At 43.2% G+C, this 23,434-nt stretch overlaps 1 protein-coding gene across 3 annotated transcripts in view; it reads left to right on the top strand.

Moving 5' to 3' along the window:
• STIM1 (stromal interaction molecule 1) overlaps nt 1-23,434 on the top strand; it is a 212,186-nt gene that overhangs the window by 172,826 nt on the left and 15,926 nt on the right. For all 3 annotated transcript variants that reach the window (XM_064288598.1, XM_064288595.1, XM_064288597.1), the window contains 3 exons: nt 2,221-2,336; nt 16,710-16,887; nt 21,019-21,196. In XM_064288598.1, the coding sequence (XP_064144668.1) occupies nt 2,221-2,336; nt 16,710-16,887; nt 21,019-21,196 (472 nt within the window). The remainder of the gene's footprint in view (nt 1-2,220; nt 2,337-16,709; nt 16,888-21,018; nt 21,197-23,434) is intronic.

The following is a 23,434-nucleotide window of genomic DNA, read 5'->3' as shown; positions in this document are numbered from 1 at the left end:
GGCTCTAAGTGTCCTGCTTTTTCACTGCACCTTCCTCTTGGCACATGTGGTTGAAGATAGGCTTCCTAGTAATATCAGTTTAGTTCTATTTAACAAAACTTTGCTGAGCACCTATCATCTGCCATACTCTCTGCTGGGCCCTGAGGACAAAGAGATGCATTAGCCCTGACCCCTGCCTTGGGGAACCCCATGTTTAATGATCTAGCTAGGCAAATGAAGCTTTAGGGTTTAGATTTCTTTTCTCACCTCAAAAGCCTAGGCTGCTTGTAGAAATAGTAGTATTGCCTTGTGAATTCCTGGACCAATCCATCTTGGGGAATGGCTATGGCTTGGATTAAAACTCCAAGGTATAGTATAGGAAGTCAGTTCTCAAGTCATGGTCTCACTTGATTCTCCTGTGGCTGGTATTAGACCTAAGACCAGGCCCAGGCCCAGCCAGGCTGGGCACAGGAGTAGAAGATGCCAAACTGTGGTACCTTGGTGACAGCAGGAAGCATAGAGTCTTCATTGCATAGGGTGGGGATGGTTCTAGGCCCATTGCTAGGCAGCATGGTATAATGGGAAGAATCTAGGAGATTTGAGTTTGTTTCCTGGCTTTACTACTTACTTGCTTTGTGACTTTGGGCAAGTTATGCAACTCTGAGTCTCAGTTTTCTTATCTATAAAATAGAGCTAATAATAGAACTGAGTTCTGTTAAGGTTGTTGTGAGAATTAAGTGAGGTATTTTGTGTAGTGTGGGAACAGTGCCAGATACACAGTAGTTGCTTCGTAAATATTATCATTTCTTTCACTGCTTAGATGTAGATAGCCCTGTAGCTCATAGGGTTCTTTGAGCAGAAATAGATAAGGTGAAAAAGTTTATTTTGATCAGCTAGATGAAGTCCAGTATACTTGGTGATGTGCTCTAAAGAAGAGTCCCAAGAACTCTCAGGCTTGTAGGAAGGTCTGGTTTTACCTCATTTTATAAAGGAGGAGGAGTCTCTGGATGGTGCAGATGGTTAACTCACTCGGCTGCTAACTGAAAGGTTGGAGGTCTCAGTCCACCCACAGGCACCTTGGAGAAAGGCCTGGTGACCTACTTCCAAAAAATCAGCCATTGAAAACTCCATGGAGCGCAGTTCTACTCTGACACACATGGGGTTGCCATGAGTTGGAATTGACTCCACAGCAACTGTTTTTTTTTTTTTTATGCAGAAGGAAACTGAGACCCCAGGAGAGGGGGGCAGAGCAGCTTATGACCAGAGAAGTGAGCCATTGGTAGAACTTGGACCAGAAGGCAGATCTCCTGATCCCCCTGATCTCAGTGCCTCACTGTCTCTCTCATAGGTGGGCTTGATTGCTTTCCAAAGCCAGAGAAGGAAGTAGTTCCACCTGCATGTGCAGGCAGGAGTATAAATCACACACTGTAATGTCAGAAGCATCATTTCTAGCTGGGGAGGTACAGCTATGCATCAGAAAAGAGCACTGACCTCACAGGGTCTTGTAGTATCAAGTCCTCACTTGCGGAGCCCAGACAAGTGGTTCTCAACCTTTCCTATCTTATAACCCTCTCCTCCTCTACCCACTGAGTTCCAGCAAAAGAGAAACAAATGCCAGTTTTTCCCAGATCATTTTCTTTTTTACAGTCTCTCTATTATTAGAGTTATCATTGACAGTGTGGTTGAAGGTCATAAAAAATTACAGTAATCTGGTTGGGAGTAAATTGTATTTCAGTGCCTCAAATACAAGCTAACAAGACTAATGCACTTTTTGTCATCAGCAGGTTTATATATAATGTACAGTGGAATAGGATAATTCAGAGGTCCCCAGAATCACTGGGTAATGTTGTGTAAGGTTTTGACCCAGGCTAGACAGTGGAATAAATTTACCAGTGGTGGGAGTATGGAGACAGATGTATAATGGATAATCCCTGGAAGGAGAGGCATAACAGAAAATTTACACTTGGGTGTGGGAGTGGTGACTGATGGGTAATCCTTAGAGGGTGGGATACTCAGGAATAGTGGATATGGGGAAGGAAGGTGAGAAAATCCTTGGTGATGTATCTGCGCATACTCCCCATTAAGATCCACTGGTGTAGCCTCTTTGTTCTAGAATGCATAGGGGAGCAGTCATCAAGAGCTAGAGGTCATGAGAGTGTTCCTGGAGTAGGTGGGCATCCTACTGGGATCTTTCCTGTCTTTGCTGGCAGAGAACTGACCCCCTACTCTTTGCTTCAACAGGCTAGCTGTAACCAATACCACCATGACAGGGACCGTTCTGAAGATGACAGACCGGAGCCATCGGCAGAAGCTTCAGCTGAAGGCCCTGGACACAGTGCTTTTTGGGCCTCCTCTCTGTGAGTCTTGTGGAGAGAAAGGCTGCTGCTGTGCCATGGACCCCAAGGCTAGGCAGAGGTCCTGGGTCTCCTAGGCACACCTCCAAAGCAATGCCTCCACTATTTCCACTGGTATTGAAATGTGGCATGATCTTGTATGTAGTCCACCCAGACATCAGCACCCATTTATTAAAGACAGTCAGGAAATACTTACTTTGTGCCAGTGCTGTGCTGGACCCTGTAGGGAGACCTGGATGAATCATATTCTGCCCTAAAGGGAAAAAGTGAGTGTTCTAAAGAGGTACACAGTGCTTCTGGGGCCCAGAGGAGGGATAGAGAAGGTTTCCTATAGAAGTGTTGTGTGATTTCTGCCTTTAATGATGGGTAGGACTTTATTCCATGAAGGTGGCATGAGAGAGCAGTCTAGGTGGAGGAAACAACCTGAGTAAGAATATAAAGGCTAAAATGTGAAAGATAAGTTCAGGGATAGCAAGTAACTCATAAAGAGCTGAACATCATTTAGGTATTCCCTACTGTCAGTGTAGACACACAGAGTATATGAACTGATTGCTTGCTGAACATCTTTGGGTCTTTGGATAACCAAGAGGGCTAAGTGGACTTGCACTGAAGCAAAAGAGACACACTTAGGCCTAAGGTAGAGCGGTCTTTTCAGTGTGTGGCTAGTTAAGAAAAGTAGGTAGTTCAGCTCCAGAGACCTGTAAGATGGATTAGCCAACCCTGCCATTCTTTTTCTTATTCTAAGTGAACTCCAGGGGGAACATACTTAGTGAGATTTCTTAGAAAATCAGCCTTGACCAAGCAGACTGTCAAGGCCCATTCCCCTGCCCTTTGGGAGCTGTTGGCATCAGTTGAAGGTGCCAACAGCAGAAAGGTATGGAGCCAGGAACCAGTCTAGAGAAGCAGCTGACAGGCAGGGTCAGAGGCAGTACAACATTTCCCTGTCCATGCATTTGGCTTGGCAAGTACCCAGGCTAATGTATCACTACAGCTGGGTCTATGCCTTTTGAAAGAGTGGAATAGAGCAATGTGGGAGATGATTTTTCCCACCTGCTTTGTTGCCTTTTTGTTGTTGTTGCTCCTAGGACACATTTTGCTTACTGTTAACTGGTAGATTTTGAACGAATGACACATGAATGATTGTACCCTTTATGTGAGGCCCACTTTCTATACTGAGCAATGGCCTTTCATTCATTCACCAACATTTATTGAGCATCTACTATGTGCCAGTATAAATGGCAGGGTCCCTACTTTCAAAGAGTTTGCCTAGTTGGAGATAGAAGTGTCAACAATATAGTAAATGGTCAATAAATACGGTAAATGTTATAGGTGTCATGTAAGTCTGTCCATTGTTCAGTGAAGGGCACAAAGTGATGAGTATTTCTACTAGAGGTCAGGAAGCTTTATGGAAAAGATAATTCTGGAGCTGTGTCTTGAAAGATGAGAAGTGGCCTTATTTAACTCCCCATTAACAGCTTATACGCCTCTTCTCCGCCAGGCGCTCCTTGGAAACTCTATGGGGCAGTTCTACTCTGTCTTATCGGGTCGCTATGAGTTGGAATTGACTCGACGGCACTGGGTTCTGGTGTACACCTCTTCTTATACACCAGCAAGAGGACTTACTCAGAAGACTTACTCCATCATCCCTCAGGAAGGGAAGGCTTCAGCTGCCTGAAATTCTTCCTTAGTCTTCTAAGGTGTATTATCAGGCTGTTTTGTGTTCTCTTTTGAAGCAGAACTTACAATATCTAAAAGGATGCATTAGGAACTGTAGATTAAAGTAGGCAAGGATTCTAATCCTGGAAAATCAGTTTGGGCTGGAGAGCATGGGAATGAGAGTCCTCGATCCATGGTACTGGGTCCAGGAGATCAGAGTCAGCAAGAGGGGCCCTAGTGAATCAGGTTAGACTGATACCAGGACAGAGATATATTCTGCTAGGCCCATTTCATGTAGACTATGGGCTGTGTGTGACCTAACCTAAGGGAATTCAGAGGTCAGCAGGAAAACTCTTGTTTCTGAAAGAAATGAAACAAAGTTATTAGAGCTAAGAAGAGCTCATCATGGATCTGTCTCCAATTCAGCTGAATAGACATTTATTGAATGTTTTCAAGGTGTCAGGCACTAAGTTAGGAGCCCTAGTTATAGAAAGGTGAATAAGTCATAGCATCTGCCCTCAAGGAAGTAGCAGTCTAATTAGTGAGATGAACATATAATCATACAATTATATTACAGGTAATCTCTGACTTATGACATTCAAATTATGAAGAACCACACTTACGACAGTCTGGTTTTTCGGTACATCTTATTGTTAGTAACATGTACTACATACAGTGTTGCAGCATGTAATTTGCTGATGTTATCATTCACATGCCTACCCCCAAAGACAAAGATTGGATTTATAAAGATACTGTTAGTGGTATTTGACTTACGTCAGAACTGATTTACGACGGAGTCATCGGAACAGAATTTATGATGGGAACTACCTGTACAGTGATATAAAAGCTATAATGGAGGAGAGGGCTTGATAAAGTTGGGACCCAAAGAAGGAAGCATTTCTCTTAGCTTGAATGAATGAGTCAACCTTCATAGGTTTGATGGAGGAGCAAGGAAGGAAATGAGTTCAATTTTAGACATGTTGAGTTCAAAGGACTGAAGGACATCCAAGAAGAAAAGCCTTGTAGAGTTGATCATACACTCTGGAGCTCAGAAGGAAGTTTTAGGGGACTTGAAATATAGATTTCATAGACTTATTGTATAGAGGACCTATATCAGCTATTGCCACAACTGATACAGAAGCTTAAAACAACAACCTTTTAGTATTGCTCACAAGTCTACAGATGTACAGAGCAATTTTGCTGATCTTGGCTTTTTTTGGCTGAGCTCACTCATGCATCTAGTCAGCTGTTGGTTGGCTAGGCAGCTGATTGGCTGGAATAACTGGGTTCTTGCTCACTGTGTCTCACATTCCTTCAGCAGGCTAGCCCTGGCATGTTCTTATGGCAACAGTGAGAAACAAGAAAAAGAAGACCCAATCATTCAAGAGGGCAAGCAGAAGCATGCAAGTACTTTTCAAGCCTCTGCTTGTGTCACATTTGCTATTGGCCAAGCAAGTCACATGGCAAAAGCGAGTTATATGCTAGAGTTACTGTGAAAAGACACTACACAAAATGCATGGATACAGAGAGGCGTGAAAAACTGGGCACAGTGATGTAATAAATCTATCATAATGGTCTTGAATGGAAACAGAGTTACTTCCCTGGACTACATTAGCCAACTTAAAAACCAATATTTTATTCTCCTTCTTCCTTCTCTCCATTTACTCATTCACTTATTCTGTCTATTGAATATTTACTTTTTGCTGAGCACTGTGGTTGACACTGGGAGTGTGCAGTTAAATAAGATGGCTCCTGTTCTTGGTGAGCTCTCAGTCGAAGTGGAGGAGAAAGAAATTCAGCCCAATCATATTGGGTGCACAGGAGAGATGACATATAGGCAGTGTTTGAATGATGACTGGGGTCTTACCAGATAGAGAAGTGGCAGAGCACCCTAGAAAGAGGAAATATGATGTACGAAGGTTTAGAAGTATGAAAGAGGCTAGAGTGTCGAAAAAGAGGAGGACCCTCAATGAGATGGATTGACACAGTGGCTGCAGCAATACGCTGAACCATAACAATGATTGTGAGGATGGTGCAGGACCGGGCTGTGTTTCGTTCTGTTGTACATAGGGTCGCTATGAATTGGAACTGACTCAACAGCGCCTAACAACAACAACAGCAGAGTGTAAGATATGTCAAAGAAGGTGGGCGGGAGAGTTTTATTGAGCTGAGTGACACAAACAGGTTTGCAGTTTTGGAGAGATTACCCAGACTGCATTGTGGAAGATGTATTGGAGTAGGGTAGGGTAAAGGGAAGAAGGCAGTTAGGAAATGGGGAAGGGGGTGGTAACAGTGCTGAAGAGACATGGTTAATTTAAAACTCATAGGAATGGACAGGAGAGGGAGGGGATTTGAGAAAGATTTAGGAGATCAAATTATAAATAGGTAACTACATCAGAATGTGGGAAAGCATGTGCAAAAAATTATGATTAAAGAGATTGTGGGAGGAAGCAGTGTTTCCCTGGGCATGAGGCTCAGGGAAGTTTTCTAGAAAGAGTGACATTGGAACAAGGCTTAGATGAATAGTGAGCAATTTTCCTTCTGCCCCACAATTCTGTAAGCTCTTGGTGCCCTTCTTTTTGCATTGACTGTGATGCTAGTATTTCCTCTTGTGTTCTTTCCAGGCCTGTTATCTTCATTTCCTTTCAGGCTGTTTATAATATATAGAAGCAGGGGTGGGGTTGTCAGGTGGCTTTGTTGTCTAGGATTAGCCATGAATTAGAGTTTATGGACTAAGTTCCAACCAGGATGGGCTGCACTGTGCAAGGCATAAAAGTCCTGCAGTCAGCAAAAAGGCACAGAGGGGGCTCTGGCCTGGCGCATATTTCCGCCTCATTCTCTTCTACCTCTGTCTCTAAGCTGTATGTAAGAAGAACCTTTGCTGTCTTTCTACCTTTGCCCTACCTTGCCTGGGATTTTTACTGACTCAGAGAGGGAAGACAAAGGTCCCAGCAGATTGAGTCTGGAGCTCAGGGGCATCTCTGCCAAGGAAACCCCACAGCCAGCTGATCTCCTACCCTCTGTTTAGCAGCTACAAGCAAGGTCTTTGGCAGGGAAATAAAGAAGAGGAAGGGACTGACATCCGTAACCGAAAACTACTTCTTATGGCAGATGAATTTCTTGTAATACTTCCCAGCTAAAGATCTGTTAATACCTCAACCAGAAATCATAGGCTAGTGGATCTGGACCCAGTTGTCCTTCTTTGCCTGCCTAATGGGAGAATTTTGCGGAAGACTGAGAGTGATCTATCTGGAAACAGCTTGGAGTGATGTCATATGGAATGGAAGAGTAAGGATCTTCAAAATCCTCTCCTCTGTAAAGCAATGAAAATGCTGGTACAAAAAAAAAAAAAAAAAAAAGTCAAAATAAACTTATTTAAAACTCTGGAAATTAACCAAAATATTACAACAATGTGGGGAGGGTTTATTCATGAAAAATGGCTGAATCTTGGTAAGAACAGTCAACTTTGTAGCATTTTAACTTGTCCTATCACCGCTTCCTTCTCCCTAGCTCCGTGGTAGCCTTGAAAACCAACAGCTCACAGTCATAATGAAAATCAGCAGCCTAGCAGCTACTAGAGCAGTCAAAACCGGGCAGGAGCTCTTTCAAAGCCCCATTCTCGGAGAAGGGTCACTTTTTGACTTGTCTGGCAGTTCCCTGGAACACCTCACTACCAAGACTTGTCTTTGTCTGGCTTGACTCAGAGCTGACCCAGTGCCATTTGTCAAAGACAGCCAGTGGCAATTTTTTAACATGGAAACTGCCTGAGGCCATGAAAACAGTTGAAGCAAACAATAAGCTAACCAAAAAACCTAAAAGGAAAATCTGGGGAATGAGATGTCCATATGGTGCTTTGAAAAGCACTGACACATTCCTGGGAATCTAAAAAGCTATGCATATGATTTCTTAGATATGACCCCAAAAGTGGAAACAATAAAAAAAAAAAAAAAAGGTAAATTGGACTTCATCAAAATTAAAAACTTTTCTGTTTCAAAGGACACTATTAAAAAAGTGAAAAGACAGTCCACAGAATGGGAGGAAGTATTTGCAAATCATTTATCTAATAAAGGTCTAGGACCCAAAATATATAAAGAATTCTTACAACTCAACAGTAAAAGGCAAATAACCCAATTAAAAGGTGAGTAAAAGATACTTAACATCATTAGTTATTAAAAAAAAAAAAAAAAAATTTTTTTTTTTTTTTTTAGTTATTAGGGAAATGCAAATCAAAATCCCAGTGAGATACCACTTCTCAGCACTGTTGTTGTTTGCCATCAAGTGGACTCTGACTCTTAGGGACCATAAAACTGCCCCATAGGGTTTCCTAGGCTGTAATCTTTACAAGAGCAGATAGCCAGGTCTTTTCTTCTGTGAAGCTGCTGGTGGGTTCGAACCACTGACCTCTTGTTTAGCAGCCAGAGTGGGTAACCACTGCGCCAGCAGGGCTTATTTCTAACCCACTAAGATGGCCATAACCAAAAAGACAAATAATAACAAGTGTTAACGAGGATGAGTAGAAATTGGAATTTTCATACATTGCTGGTAGGAAAATAAAATAGTGCAGCCACACTGGAAAACAGTCTGGCAGTTCCTCAAGAAGCTGAATATAGAATTACCGTAAACCCACTGCCGTTGAGTCGATTTCAACTCATAGCGACCATAGAGGACAGAGTAGAACTGCCCCGCAGAGTTTCCAAGGAGCGCCTGGTGGATTCAAACTGTGGGCCTTTTGGTTAGCAGCCGTAGCACTTAACCACTACGCCACCAGGGTTTCCAGAATTACCATATAACCCAGCAATTCCACTCCTACTTATATGTCCAAGAGACTTGTATGTGGATGTTCATAGCAACATTATTCATAATAGCAAAAAAAAAAAAAAAGCCAAAAATTGGAAACAACTCAAATGCCCATCAGTTGATGAATGAAGAAACAAATGTAGTTTATCCATACCATGAATAAAAAGGAGTAAAAAAAGGAATGAAGTACTGATACATGCTACAACATGAATGAACCTTGAAAAACACGCCAAGTGAAAGAAGCCAGACATAAAAGGCCACATATTGTTTGATTCCATTTATATGAAATGTCCAATGAGGCATATCCATAGAAACACAAAATAGATAAATGAATTCCAGGCCTGTGGGGAGTTAGGAATGGGAGGTGACTACTAATAAGTATGGGATTTCTTTTGGGGGTAAAGTCGATTGTGGTGATGGTTTTACAACCTTGTGAATATACTAAAAAGCACTGAACTGTATATTTAAAAGAGTGAATTTTAGGATATGTGAATTACATCTGGTCTCAGTCAGCTGTATCCTTACCCTCTCTCTCTATTCTGTTATGCTCCAGCTCACGCTTCAAGCCTTCTGTAGGATGCCAGCCTCTCCCCAGGCATGCTCAACTCTTCCTTCTTATTCTCCTCTGGAGCTACAGCCCTTTGCACCTGCTTTCTCTGTAACACTCAGTTTTCCTTTCTATTACCCATCAAACTGGGAACTCCTTGAGGGCAGAGACAGTTTTATTCACCTGTCATCAGCACTCAGTATCAGATCCAGCATGGATTAGGTGCCAGTTGTATGCTGGATGGATGTAAGCGTGAAGTTATGCAGAAGGAGGAGGCATATCCTCTCCAGAGATACAGGAGAGGGGAGAGATGAGTGTGGAATCTGACCCAGCCTGGATGTGGGGAGAACTGTTACCTACTGAATGTCTGTAAAAGCTTGAGGCACTTAGAGCGGTTGTTGTGTTATAACTAGAAGGGAGAATGGCATAAGAATTGCCCTCACAGGTTATAGAGACACCCCAGCACCACAGAGCGTTGTGTAAATGACAAGAGAAATTCTTAGCACATATTTGGGCAGTGAGGGATGAATATGTATCTACCCGGGGCATGAGGTTCAGGGTACTGTGGAGAGAATAGACTGGGAGAGGGGATTCCAGAAGGTGATAATGATTAGAGGCTCACTTTCTCAATGCTAACTGGTAGCTTGAAAATTCTCACCATTACCCCTGACTCTGCTAACATGTCAGCATTTCATTTGTTTATTTCCACCTTCCCTGCCTCAAGCCTGATTGTGTTAACAGTTAACTTCATTTTGATAATATGTATTTGCAATATTCAGGCTGGGAATTCTGCCACCTTCTGACTCCCTGGGTCCTAACCAGCCTGAGTTAGCTGTCACCTAGACAGCCATATCTGTTCCCATGAAACCTTCATGGTCTCTCTGACTCTGGCTATAATTACTGGGTACAAGGTGGATTCTGAGAGCTGAGCTCGGGTGGGGCTATGCAGGGCAGCTGTCCTTACTCTTCTTGGCCTCTGGAGCTGTGTTTGCCCTTCATGTGCACTTAATGTTGTACTCCCTGTTGTGGGTTGAGTGTGTCCCCCAAAAAGATACGCTGAAGTTCTAAAGCTTCGGTACCTGTGAATGTGGCTATTTGGAAAGAGGGTTTGTATAGATGTAATCAAGTTAAGGTGAGGTCATACTGGATTAGAGTGGACCGTAAATCTAATAACTGGTGTCCTTACAAGAAGGCCATGTGAAGATACAAAGGAGACACAGAGGAGAAGACCATGTGAACATGGAGACAGTTATGCTGCTACAAGCCAGGGAACACCAAGCATTGCTGGTGACCACCAGAAGGTAGAAGAGGCAAGGACGGATTCTTCCTTAGAGCCTTTGGAGGGGGTATGGCCCAGCCAACACCTTAATTTCAGACTTCTGTGTCCAGAGCTGTCAGAAAGCAAATTCCTGTTCTTTTAAGCCACACAGTTAGTGGTAATTTGTTACAACAGTTCTAGGACACTAATATAGGTTTTGGAACTGGGAAGTGGGGTGCTGCTGTGACAAATACCTAAAGATGTGGATGTAGTTGTGGAAGTGGATAATGGGCATAGGCACATGGTAGAGAAGGCTTAGATTGCCTTGAAGACACTGTTGATGGAAATATGGAGATTAAAGGTACTTCTGGTGAGGTCTCAGAAGGAAATGAGAAGCATGTTATTACTGGAAGAAAGGCAGTCCTTGTTATATGTGGCAGAAAAGTTGGCCCAATTGTTCCTAGTGTTGGGTGGAAAGTAGAACTTTTCAGTGATAAACGTGGATATTTAGTTGAGATTTCCAAGCAAAATGTGAGAACAAAGTGATATATTGAAGAAGGAACTGTTAAGCAAACAGGACCCAGAACTTGATAATTTGGAAAATTCTCAGAAGATGCTAAGGCATTGTTATGGATTGAATTGTGTCCACCCAGAAATAGGTGTTATATATCCTAGCCTCTATGCCTGTGGTTATAATCTCATTTGGGCATGGGTTGTCTTTGTTACGTTAATGAGGCAGGATTAGTGTAGAGAGTACCTTGAGTCAATTTCTTTTGAGATATAAAAGGTTAAACAAGCAAGTGAGAGTAGCAGAGATAGGGGAAGATTGATGCCAAACCACATGGAGATCTACAAGGAACAAGGAAACAAGCTGAAGAGACAAGGAACTTGCCCGAGAGCCCACAGAGAGAGAAAGACTTTCCCCAGACCTGGCACCCTGAATTCAGACTTCTAGACTCCTAAACTGTGAGAAAATATGTTTGTTAAAGCCATCCATTTGTGGTATTTCTGTTATAGCAGTACTAGATAATTAAGACAGGCATGCTCTGAAGAAAACATCAACGGTGTGACTGGACAACCTCTTCTGCCAGAGAGATTACATGTGTGACTCATTTATCCAGTCAACCATCTCAGCAGAAGCCAGGGGTAGAGGTGAGGGTATCCAGGAAGAATCTGTGGAGAACTCTTATATCTAAAGGCATGGATCCCCTTGACATATGCAGTAGACTCACAAGGGTTTTCAGAATGGTATACCACCCAAAACACCACCAGCCTGGACTGAAGGGGATAGAGATGGGATGAAATGAAGGAAAGCTATTGGACTTCTGGAATTCTATAGGCAGGAAATGGGCAGATAGAGTTATTTGACTGTGAACATGTGTTATCCTTCAAAAAAAATGGAAGAATGACTCCAAGGGTGGCTCAGAGTCTAGTGGGGCCGGTAGCAATTCTGTGGGCCCAGTGGGTGGGTCCACTGGGGCCTCTGTGGGCCCAGAGGGAAGAATATCAAGCCACAGAGGATTATTCTCAGGCTTTGAAACCTAATGGAATTTGTCCTGCTAAGGTTTGGACTTGCTTGGGACCAATGACTCTCTTATTCCTCCTAACTTCTCTTTCTATGCCATTCCCACCATCGTGTTTTAGAAGCAGACAACTCGTTTTCTAGTTTTATAGGTCCAGAGATGGAGGGAAATTTTGCCCCAGGATGGACCATACCCAGAGTACCATACCTAATTTAGATGATTTAGAAGATGAGATTTGGGACTTTTTGAATTGATACTGTTTAGATGAGATTTTGGAATTAGAGTTGATGCTGGAATAGGTTAAGATTTTGGGGTTGTTGGGATGGGATGAATCTATTTTGCATGTGGGGAGAATGTGGATTTTAGGGGGTATGGGGTGAACTATTGTGGGTTGAATTGCATCCCCTAAAAAAAAAGATAGTTGAAATCCTAACTCCCAGTACCTGTGAAGGTGACTTTATTTGGAAATAGGGTCCTTGCAGATGTAATCAAGTTAAGGTGAGGTCATACTGGATTACGGTAGACCCTAAATCTAATGACTGGTGTTCTTTTTAAGAAGGCCATATAAAGACACAAAGGAGATACAGGAAAGAAGGCCATGTGAAGATGGAAGCAAGGATTAGAGTTACATTGCCACAAGCCAGGGAATGCCAAGGATTGCCACAACTACCAAAAACTGGAAGAGACAAGGAAGGATTCTCCTTCAGAGGCTTTAGAGGGAGTGCGGCCCTGCTGATACCTTGATTTCAGACTTCTAGCCTCTAGAACTATGAGAGAATAAATTCCTTTTGTTTTAAGCCACCCGGTTTGTGGCAGTCCTAGAAAACTAATATATTCCCTTTCCTGCTAAAATCTGCCTTTCTCCTTCTCTTTTTGTCTTTTCTACTTTTGCTAAGTACCTGCTCTGTTAACGCCCTGTGCTAAGTATGGGTCTACAGAAATCAGTAGGTTCTGTGCCTGGCCCTGAGGAGCTCACAGACTGACATGAAAGCTGAAAAACCACAAGGCAGGCTGTGAGATAGCAAGAGATAACCCATGTTTCCTGTCCAAAGAGTGGGCTGATCATGGAATCCCTGCTCAGAGGAGAAGGACTGGAAGGACCCCTGTGGGCTGCGGTTGGCTAGGAAGGTAGTAGGAGTTGAAGAATGGGGATGGGATAGGATGAGAAGAAGTACGTCATTAGTAAAGCATAGGCTGCCTGTTTTCCTCTCTCTTTCTGACACAGTGGTTTATATATTCCTTTAGGGCTAGGGAGTTCAACCCAGGGCTCTACTGATGGGACCTGACAATTCTCACATCTACTTATCCAGCTGCTTTCTTTTCCTTAAGCTCTGCATCCACATTCCTAATGGCCTTCTGGGATGTCCATCTGAATATCTCCAGGAACCTCAAAGCTTTCACTTACAACTGTGCATTTGGTCTGTGAGATAGGTGCATGACCATTTTATAGCTGAAGAAGCTGAGATCTAGGTGGGGGAAGGGAATTTTATAAACAGTTGTGGGTGGAGGCAAGCATACAACCTAGACTGTCTAACCTTCACAGCAAGACGCTTCCTTTGATGACACAAGAATTTCTCTACATGAGGCCTTAATTGGTTAAATCATTTGGCCCTGGAGTCTTCTCTGTCCTAATAGCAATGTCGCAGTTAGCTCCTAAGGTGTTGTTTGGGGGAAAACTCAGAATTTGGAACTCTGAGTCACACTTAGGCTAGATTAAACCAGTATATATGTATCTCCATGGTGAGAAAGGTTTGCATGTAAAAAGCAGAAACAATACTTGCTCCAAGAGTGTGAAAGTTGTAGTGAAGAAGTATAGTGTAGCAGAAAGACCACAAAGTCAGGCAATGTGAATTTGAATCCCAGCTTTGTCTCTTTTTATGAACTCCAGCAAGTCATTACCCCTCACTGACTGTCAGTTTCCTGGTCTACAGAATTGTAATAATAATACCCTACTTGGTAGAGTTGTTGCGAGGGTTAGAGATAATGAATACAAATGCCTGGTAATTTTTTGTTTTCTTTATCTCCCTTCTTTTCTTATATGTGGATTAAGGGGAAAGAGATATTATCACACTTGAGACTTAGCAGTAAAAATTCTACCCTACAAAGCTTTGAGTGCCTTCTCTGTGTCAGTCAGTGCTCTGCCGGGCACTGGCATACAAGCAAGTGATGGTCAGTAGACGCCACCAAGTGTAAGTCAGCCAGAGTAGACTTATTTCCTTCCACTACACTTGGTAGTCCGTGGGATATTACAGGCAGTATATCTGGGCTTCAGTTATGCACTTGACCAAACAGAGGTATGTATGGGGTGGATGTTTGTACATTTAAGTAGAGCCAAACAAAAGTGATCGAAGGAATCCAGAGGATGCTCATAGGTAGAACATTATTACCTTAGAGGAAGGGGTGACTGTTAGACTCTGTTCTTGGCCCTGGTCATTCATTGTTTTTATTCGTGACTTGGGTGCAAATATAAAGGCAGGGTGATACGCTCTGGTTTCAAAATGATTTGGACAAGGCAGAATAAGGGATTGAATGGAATAGCTAAGGGCCAGTGGGGCCCAAATTGCATACCTACCTTAATAACTTTGAAATGCTGGAGGTAATAGACTGAGGGTGCTGGTTGCAAGGCTTAACAAAAGTCCCTTTGATTTTTTAAAAGCATATAAAGGGAATGTTGGAGTTGAGATGCCCTGAGAAACCAAAATTGAAAATCTTTTAACAAACAAAGGAGACATGAGTACCCCAGGCTCTGGTAGAAGCTGCTGAGGAGGGAGAAAGGCAGGCAGTTAGTTGTGCTGCAGAGATACCTCCTCCTCTTGGGATCTGAAGGACAGGGAAGTGAAGGCTTGAGTATGGCTGGAATGTGCATGCCTGCCCAAAGGCTAGGGGATGGCTAGGGAACCCTCTGTTTTCTCTTTCCGAGCCTGGCATAAACATGTGAAGGACATGACTGCCACCCTGGGCCTAGTAACTCCCCTCCCTTGGATAGAAATAGAATGGACTAATCTGCCTTTGACCCCATACCATCCTCATGTCCCACTGTCCAGCCTTTCAGTGAGGAGCAGTGAATATAACTCTCCCTGCTCCACTCCTTTTTTTATTGTCAAGCTGTGGGCCTCACACAGTTTTCAGCTGTTTGTGTCTTTTCGTGCTGTCTAGACCTTGCCTTAACTTGGTGGCTTCACCTGGGTCCTTTTGGAGTTCTTTCAGCCTATGGTGTAACTCCCCCTCCCTCCTTTTTTCCCTTCCCAGACTCCAATATCTAGGGCTCTTCAGAGCCTACAGGTACTGTCTCCCAAGATGAGCGCAACTCAGGCAGGGCCTGTAGCAGCAACCCTCTCCTCCTTAAAGTATCTTTTTCAAGTCTCCTATACTATAGTGCAGAGGCCAGATCTGGCATACCAGGAGTGATGTCAGGTTCCCACAGTGCCCCTCTCTTCGTTTGCTTGGTTCTCAGGATGTGACTTTTGCTCTTACCTTCTGCCATTGTTTCTTCCTGATTCCTTGTCTAGCATTTCAATTTTGGTCTGATGACTGGGCTTTGCTTTGAACCCCAGCTGGCGACTAAAAAAAAAAAAAGGCTGTGACTTTTCACTTAAGTGCTGCCAGGCCTTTTCTGGAGGTCTATTCGTTTCTGTATTCCTGGGATGTTTAATGTCTCATATATGTAAATCTCTTAATGCTATTCCTATTCTAGACTCTTGATTGAGCCACAGCCTAGAAATGCTCTCTATAGATTGAAACTTCCAGACCTTTACCTGATACGGGCTTTGGACCTTGTGCCTAGAATGGCCTAGCAGTTGAGAAGACTCAGCTCGTGCAGTCATCAATCTCATAGGCCAGACCTTAGGCTCTAATGATGCTGCCTTCTACTCTCCACAACCATCCCTGTTACTGCTCTCATACCCAGCACTGCTTGTCCTGTAGGATGGAAGCCACTGTATCTGGCTGGGATGTATTGAGAAGTCACTAGTTTTCTCCTTACAGCATCTTAGGGAAGTATGATTTAATATGCTTCCTGTATTGCTCTGAGACATCTCATCCTTACCAAACTAGACTTTGACTAGCAGAGATATAGGCACAGAGTTTACTGTAATAGTAAACTAGTTGCTTCCGAGTGGGAGAGTGTGTCTGGAAAGGCTTCATTTGAGGGGATACCTAAGCTTAGCCTTAAAGGATGGGTAGGAATTTATCAGGAGCAAAGGGATAAAACACATTCCTGGCAGAGGTGCTAGCCTGTTTAAGAGCATGGTGGTTGTTAGAAAGGGAGAGAGAAAGAGGGAGGAAGAGAGAAAGAGGGGGAGAGAGAGAGAGATAGTTATTGATAATCTGTGTTGAGCGCAGTGGGAGAGGAGGCAAGAGAGGTAGGTTGCATTCAGATGATGGTCAAGATGAGGAATTTAATGGTGATCTCGTAGACATGGGGAATTTATAAATCAGGGCCAGATAATGTGCCCAATCCCAGGGCAGTGGGAGCTCAGAAACAAGAGAGAAATGGATATTGGGAGTTAGGGAGGTGTTCCTGGGAATGCAGTGGAAATTGCAAGGCTGAGTTGCACTGGGCCCCCTGACTCACCATCTCTTCCCCTTTCTGGCAGTGACCCGCCACAGTCACCTCAAAGACTTCATGTTGGTGGTGTCTATTGTTATTGGTGTGGGCGGCTGCTGGTTTGCCTATATCCAGAACCGTTACTCCAAGGAGCACATGAAGAAGATGATGAAGGATCTGGAGGGATTACACCGAGCTGAGCAGAGTCTGCATGACCTTCAGGAAAGGTAAGGCCCTGCCCCCACCCCACAGCCCTTTGCTGCCAGCTCTTGGGAGCTTCCTGTTTCCACCTGAGTTGTGGGTCACCTGGCCGCTGAGACCATGCTGACAATGGGCTGCCTGGGCCGTGTAATCCTTCCAAAATTACATTGGGAGCCTAAATTCCTGCTATTCCAATTGCCCTGGGTATTTATCCTTCCTTGGGAGAAGCTTATTTCTCTCTTTCCTGCCCCTGAACTTCAGAGGAAGAGCTGTGTAGCTGTCAGAGATTCTGAGCTTCCCAGCTTGGGTAGACTTGTCAAGGGCCTTTCTGTCCTTTGTCCTGTTTCTGGACTGCTTCTCTTCCCATATAAATAGATATAACTAACTGTTCTTCACTCTTTCCCAAAGAAACATACCTTTTTTCCTAGTGCCCCTAGTTCTTTCTTAGATGGAACCTAAATCTCTTAGTAGTACTGAATTGTTTTATGAACTTGGGTAAATCCCTTTCCCTTCCAGGACTTATATTCTCATCAATAATATGAGGGTGTTGAACTATGAAAGCATTAAGGGCCTTCTAGCTCTGATGGTCTGGGGTTTTGTTTAAATAAAGCATAACTTAAAAACTATGACAGAAACTTTAGCTGTGAGGAGAAAGTTCCAGTCAATCAGTCACATAGTCAATCTAAGTACTTCCTGACATATTCTAGAAGCCAGATCTATGTTGGGAATTATAAGGAACTCCCTGCTAGTGGGACAACAAAACTCACACACAAGAAGGAGCAGTAAGTACACTCTTGGTGTAGTCACTCAGTGCCAGCCTATGGGGTGAGAACTGTAAGGACTGGAGGGGCACAAATGCAAGAGATGCGTGGATGTAGGGCTCTGAGGGGGTGCCTTGAAAGATGGGTAGGGAAGTCCGCGTAGTTCAGGTTGAGTGTATGGGGCAGGGCCAGATCCCTGGGACCTCCCTGGGAGGAGTTTAGTAGGATGCAGAAGGCAATAGAGAGTTAACCTAGGTTTGTTTTGTTTTTTTGTTTTAACAAGGGTGGAGGACCTACTTCAGGACTGTCTTTTAGGGCAATGATTCTGGCAGCCTAGGGACTCCAGTTTGGAGGTCTTGAATGAATTCATGTAAACAGGAAATGAAGCTCTTTCATTTTTTAATGACAGATAAGATTTCATTTTTTGAGAGCAGGGATATCTTAGGAACCAGGCATTGTTAAGCATTTAAATGCATTGTCGCTCATAATAACCAAACCCTTTGAGGCAGATGCTATTATTATCCTTATTTTGGTGTTGAGGAATGAAGGTTCAGAGGGGATAAGTGCTTTGCTAAGGCCACATGTCAGTAAGTGAGCTAGGGCTTTTGACACCCAGAGGGTGCTGACTTTACTGAAGCAGCAGCCTTTTCAGGTTCATTTCCATGGGCTGGAGCCTGTGGCTGTTAAGAGGTGCTGAACTGGGAGTCTGATCTTTGAGCTGATTCTGGCTACCCTGCTGGGCCCCATGCTTCTGGGACCTTTGCCATCTGGGGGCTAACTGCTGCTGTCTAAGAGGTCCCCATACTTCATTTGTCTGAAAAAACATGTACTGTTTTCATTCCAAAGGCAAAATAATCTAGGCAGGAGACATTCCAAGTTTGGGGATAAAACTAAGCTCCCAGCAGCCTCCAGAGCTAAACGACCAGTGGGGCATTTAGAAACACACACACACACACACACACACACACACACACACACACACACACAGGCTTACACATGTGCTCACCTCTGACAGTATCCAGAGCCCACATGCCACCTTGTCTTCTATCGTCCCTTACTTTAACAGGCCTGCACTGAGCCACCACAGAGCTTTACAGAGCTCCTGGTATTTTGGGTGAATAAATGTAACACTACATGTGCATTCCAGTTAGGATTTCATTGGGTTTTCAAGATAATTCTTTGTGGCAGGCGGGGATTTTGATTCCCATTTTACAGTGAAAATATAGGCCTGGTAAAAGGAACAGACTTCTGTACAGCCACACAACTACTTAGAGCCAGGACTTGTCATCAGGCTGCCTCATTATCTTACTTGTAATGTTACTTGATTGTTATTTTCAAAGTACTCAGTCTTCTTGGGGTAGATGGGGTGGGGCAGGACATGATTGTACGTTTATTTGTGGCTTTCTGCACCCAACAGTATTTATCAATCTCCATCTCTACTAGCCCCTCTTGGGACTATGAAAGTGAGTCAGGCTTCGTTCCACTTTAAAGGAGCTTGCTATTGTAGGGGGAGGACAGACATATCACAGTATTGGCTTTTCTAAAAGACTGCTTTCACAGAGAACAGTATTTCAGTGAAGACTTCAATCTCTAAGGGTGGGATTTCAGGCAATTAGGTCATGGAAGAATGCAGTAAAGGAGAATGTTCAGCAAGGGAAGGAAGTGAGGGTTGGGAAATGGCGCCTCTGATTTGTTTTTAGCTATGCAAATAGTGCCATCTGGTGTACACCTCAAGGAAGTTCAACTCCTTTTCTCTCCTGAAGCAAACACTGCCCCCCCCGGCCGAAAAAACCCTTTGCTGTTGTTGATTCCGACTCATAGTGACCCTATAGGACAGAATAGAACTGCCCATAGGGTTTTCAAGGAGGGCAAAGTAGGCAAGAGACTGCAATATGTCAGCAGGAAGCTTGCAGCCTAGACATTTCTTCTTCTTCCCTCCATACTTGTCCCACCACATCTTTTGATACTTCAGCCACTGACAGCTCTGTCCATACTTGGGGCTTATTAGAAGTTGAATTTTTGTTTTGCTACTTTTATTTCATCTACTTAGTTAACTCAGTTAACTCAGTGCTCAGTGCTCTCTTTGGTGGGCCCTTCTTGTTTTGTAGCTGTCCTTTCTTTTCTACACCGTAAACCTAAACCATGTATATCTCTTCTACCTCATCACCCTAACTCGGTGTTTCCTGTTAAGGTGGAAAGACCTGATGGTAGCTAAGTACTTTCTTCCAGAGGCATTAGCAAACTTTTACTCTTTCTTCCTGGTCTAGCCCAGTCCTCACCTCCCTGACTCCTTTCCGACAGAGCCGATCACTCCATCTTTTGGGCTCACCCAACACCTCGTATATCTCTGTAGAACTTATCACACTGTATGTAGTTATCTGTTTACTTGTCTATGCTGGACTAGATCATGAGTTTCTCAGTGGCAGGGACAGTTCTCTGATTCATCTCCATATATCTAGTGCTTAGCAAAGGGCCTGGCATTCAGTACTTGGTGAATGAATAAATGAACGATTGAGTGGATTAACATAGAAATATGGAGGGAAGAAGGCAGGAGGCATGGTTGGATGGATGAAAGGTCTTGTCAGTGGACAGAGGGAATGTACAGGTGGGTCCAAGTGTAGATTTTCATTATAGCTAATACCTTTGAGATCTTTCCTGCCACAGAAGACACTTAGGAAAGGAACTCAGGACCCAGGGGTAGCAGAGGGCTTTCATAAGCCCTGCCCAGCCCCCTTAGCTTTCATTTTCCTGTGCTTCTGGGAGCAGGTACTCAGGAATCCAAGAGGTCCAGCCCAATAGTTCCTTTCTCATCTTCTTAAAGCCTCCCCCTACCACCACCCCAGTCATATCTCAGCCATTAGGCTTTCCTTTGATCTTTGTCCAGCTTGCAGGGTATTTTACAGTTATAGAAACTTCCAGATAACCTAGTATAAGAGGGACTAGGGGAATTTGGACTGATATAGATTGGAGTTCTAGATCTCGTATCTACCCGAAAGTCACTTCCCCTTTTTAAGCCTTCGTATCTACATCTGTCCAATGCTGATAATGATACTAATATATCATTATCTTCAGGGAGGGCCAATGTGAAATACCTTATAAATTGTATTTGTTATGATTTTTATCATGTGAAGCACTTTAAAGGAGGAATTCGGATGCTTGGGGACCTGGTTTTAAAGCCTTGGTTACTGACAGCAAAATTATCACCAATGTAAGAGTTAGGGTAAGGATGATGGTTTTGTTGGTCCTGGGCTAGCTCAGAGCCAGATAGTCAGCAGAGAAGGGAGAACAGGTGCTGAGTGCTGGAGCCCCCATTTTCCTCTTTGATGCCATGACTCATGGTGTGTTGGCCGGCACCCCCTTGCCTGGCCTCTCCCAGCTCCTTGCATCGCCCCCCAGGCTGCACAAGGCCCAGGAGGAACACCGCACGGTGGAGGTGGAGAAGGTACATCTGGAAAAGAAGCTGCGTGATGAGATCAACCTTGCCAAGCAGGAAGCCCAGCGGCTGAAGGAGCTGAGGGAGGGCACTGAGAATGAGCGGAGCCGCCAAAAATATGCTGAGGAGGAGTTGGAGCAGGTAGGAGAGTCTGCTAACTCCTACATCTCTTGAGGGGTAGAAAAAGGGCAGGGCAGGGGCCAAGGGTGTCACTGGAAAATTTCACGTGTGAGGACTTTGAAGTATGGCTCAAGGAATATCTTCTAGAGTCATTAGACTCTTACTGATACGAGCGCTGAAAAAGTCGAAAACAATGGTCACCATGATTTTCAAAGGATAGTGATAACAGTTATTTTGTTTCTTTTTTATTGAGATATTTATATGAAATAAAATGTACAAATCATAAATATACAGCTGGAAAACCTTTACGTATGCATGTGACCACCACTCAGGTCTAGGTACAGAAATTTTTAAGCAATCCTGAAGGCTTACTTTTGAAGTTACCCAGAAAGGTATCTTCTGTCAGAATCTCTAAACCATAGACTTTAGTTTCACCTGATTTTGAACTTCATAAAAATGGAATTATACACTTTATACTCTTTTGTGTTTGGTTTCTTTCTCTCATCATTATGTCTGTGAGATTCATCCACGTTGCATGTAGTGCTAGTTGGTTTATTTTCATTGCTGAGCAATAATCCATTGTATGAGTATACTGTAATTTATCTATCCATTCTCCTGCTCGACGTTCTGGGTTGTTTGCAGTTTTTGGTTTATTTTTATTATTATTATTTTGCTTCTATGAATAACACAGCCACAAACCTTCTTGTACGTGTCTCTTGCTGGGCATACTCGTTTCTGCTGGGTGTGTAATATTGTTGTTAGTTGCCACTGAGTTGGCATCGACTCCTGTCAACCGTATATATGAGACTGAAGTGTTGCCTGGTCCTGTGACATCTCCATGACCTTTGGTGTGTTTGAACCCATTATTCAGGCAATTGTGTCAGTCCATCTCATTGAGGGCATATAATAGGGTACTTATGTATTTAGCTTTATTAGAAACTGGCAATTTTCCAAAATGATTGTACCAATTTATACTGCCACCAGCAATGTATGAGAGTTCTAACTGACATAAAACCTTTGTATTTTTAGTCATTTTAACTTTAGACATTCTGGTAGGAGTGTAGTGGTATCTAATTGTGATTGTGATTTACATTTCCCTAATGACTAATAATATTAAACACCTTTTTATAAGTTTATTAGCATTTGATTTGAGAAGTATTTATTCAAATCTCTTCCCTTTTTTAAATTGCCTTTTTCATATCAATTTGAAAGAGTTCTTTGTATATCCTAGATATATCTTGTGTGTGTGTGTGTGTATGTGTATGTATACACACACATATGGAGCCCTGATGGCGCCGTGGTTAGGAGCTTGGCTGTTAACCAAAAGGTCGGCAGTTCGAATCCATCAGCTACTCCTTGGAAACCCTATGGGGCAGTTCTACTCTGTCCTGTAGGGACGCTATGAGTCAGAATTGACTCAGTGACCACAGATTTGGTTTATGTATATATATGTCTTTGTGTGTATAATCCAGCTGTCTATTATATCAGACATTAAAAGAGATTTGCAAAATTATAAAAAGTTACTCTGATTGTTTTTATTTTAGAAAATAGTCATTTTTTATAAAAATGTGTTCTTTATGTTAACATGTAATAGATTTAATATAGTTATTTTAAATGAATTAATGAGTATTTTAAAATTTTCTCAACTATAACCTCTAATAGGGTAATATATCAACATATAACTCACGCCATTGAGTCGATTCGGACTCACAGCAAGCCTGTAAGACAGAGTAGAACTACCTCACAGGGTTTCCAAGGCTGTGGCTGGTAGGTTTGAACCACCAATCTTTTAGTTAGCAGCCGGGCTCTTAATTACTGTGCCACCAGGGCTCCTATATCAACATATAGCCAGCCCCCATAAACAAATGTTCTTTGAGGTCTTAAATAATTTTTAAGAGTAAAGAGTAAAGAGGTCCTGAGACCAAAAACAACTGGACTAGGTGAGCAAAAAAGCCCTTCTAAGGTGAGCTGACAATTGTGAAACATTTTCTTCTGTGGAGGTATTTGACAATCCTGGGTGATGGCTGAGAATTGGGCTTGGTTCAAGCAGAAGAACTCTGCTGGAACACAGAGAAACGGGTCTAGCTTTTGGTGGTAGCGTGGGAGTGGTATGATAAATTGGAAATTACAAGGTCCCAAACATACATCAGTTTTTCCTATGGGGCCTTTACTGAGTTCTGGGGCTTTGCAGGAGACTAGGTTTATAGCCTATGTTCTCTGACCACAGTATAATTAAAACCAGAAATCAATAAGAGGAAG

Source organism: Loxodonta africana, chromosome 7 (genome assembly GCF_030014295.1).
Source record: "Loxodonta africana isolate mLoxAfr1 chromosome 7, mLoxAfr1.hap2, whole genome shotgun sequence".
Classification (NCBI taxonomy): Eukaryota; Metazoa; Chordata; class Mammalia; order Proboscidea; family Elephantidae; genus Loxodonta; species Loxodonta africana.
The sequence above is the reverse complement of the archived record's forward strand: the minus strand, read 5'-3'. Positions and strand labels throughout refer to the sequence as shown.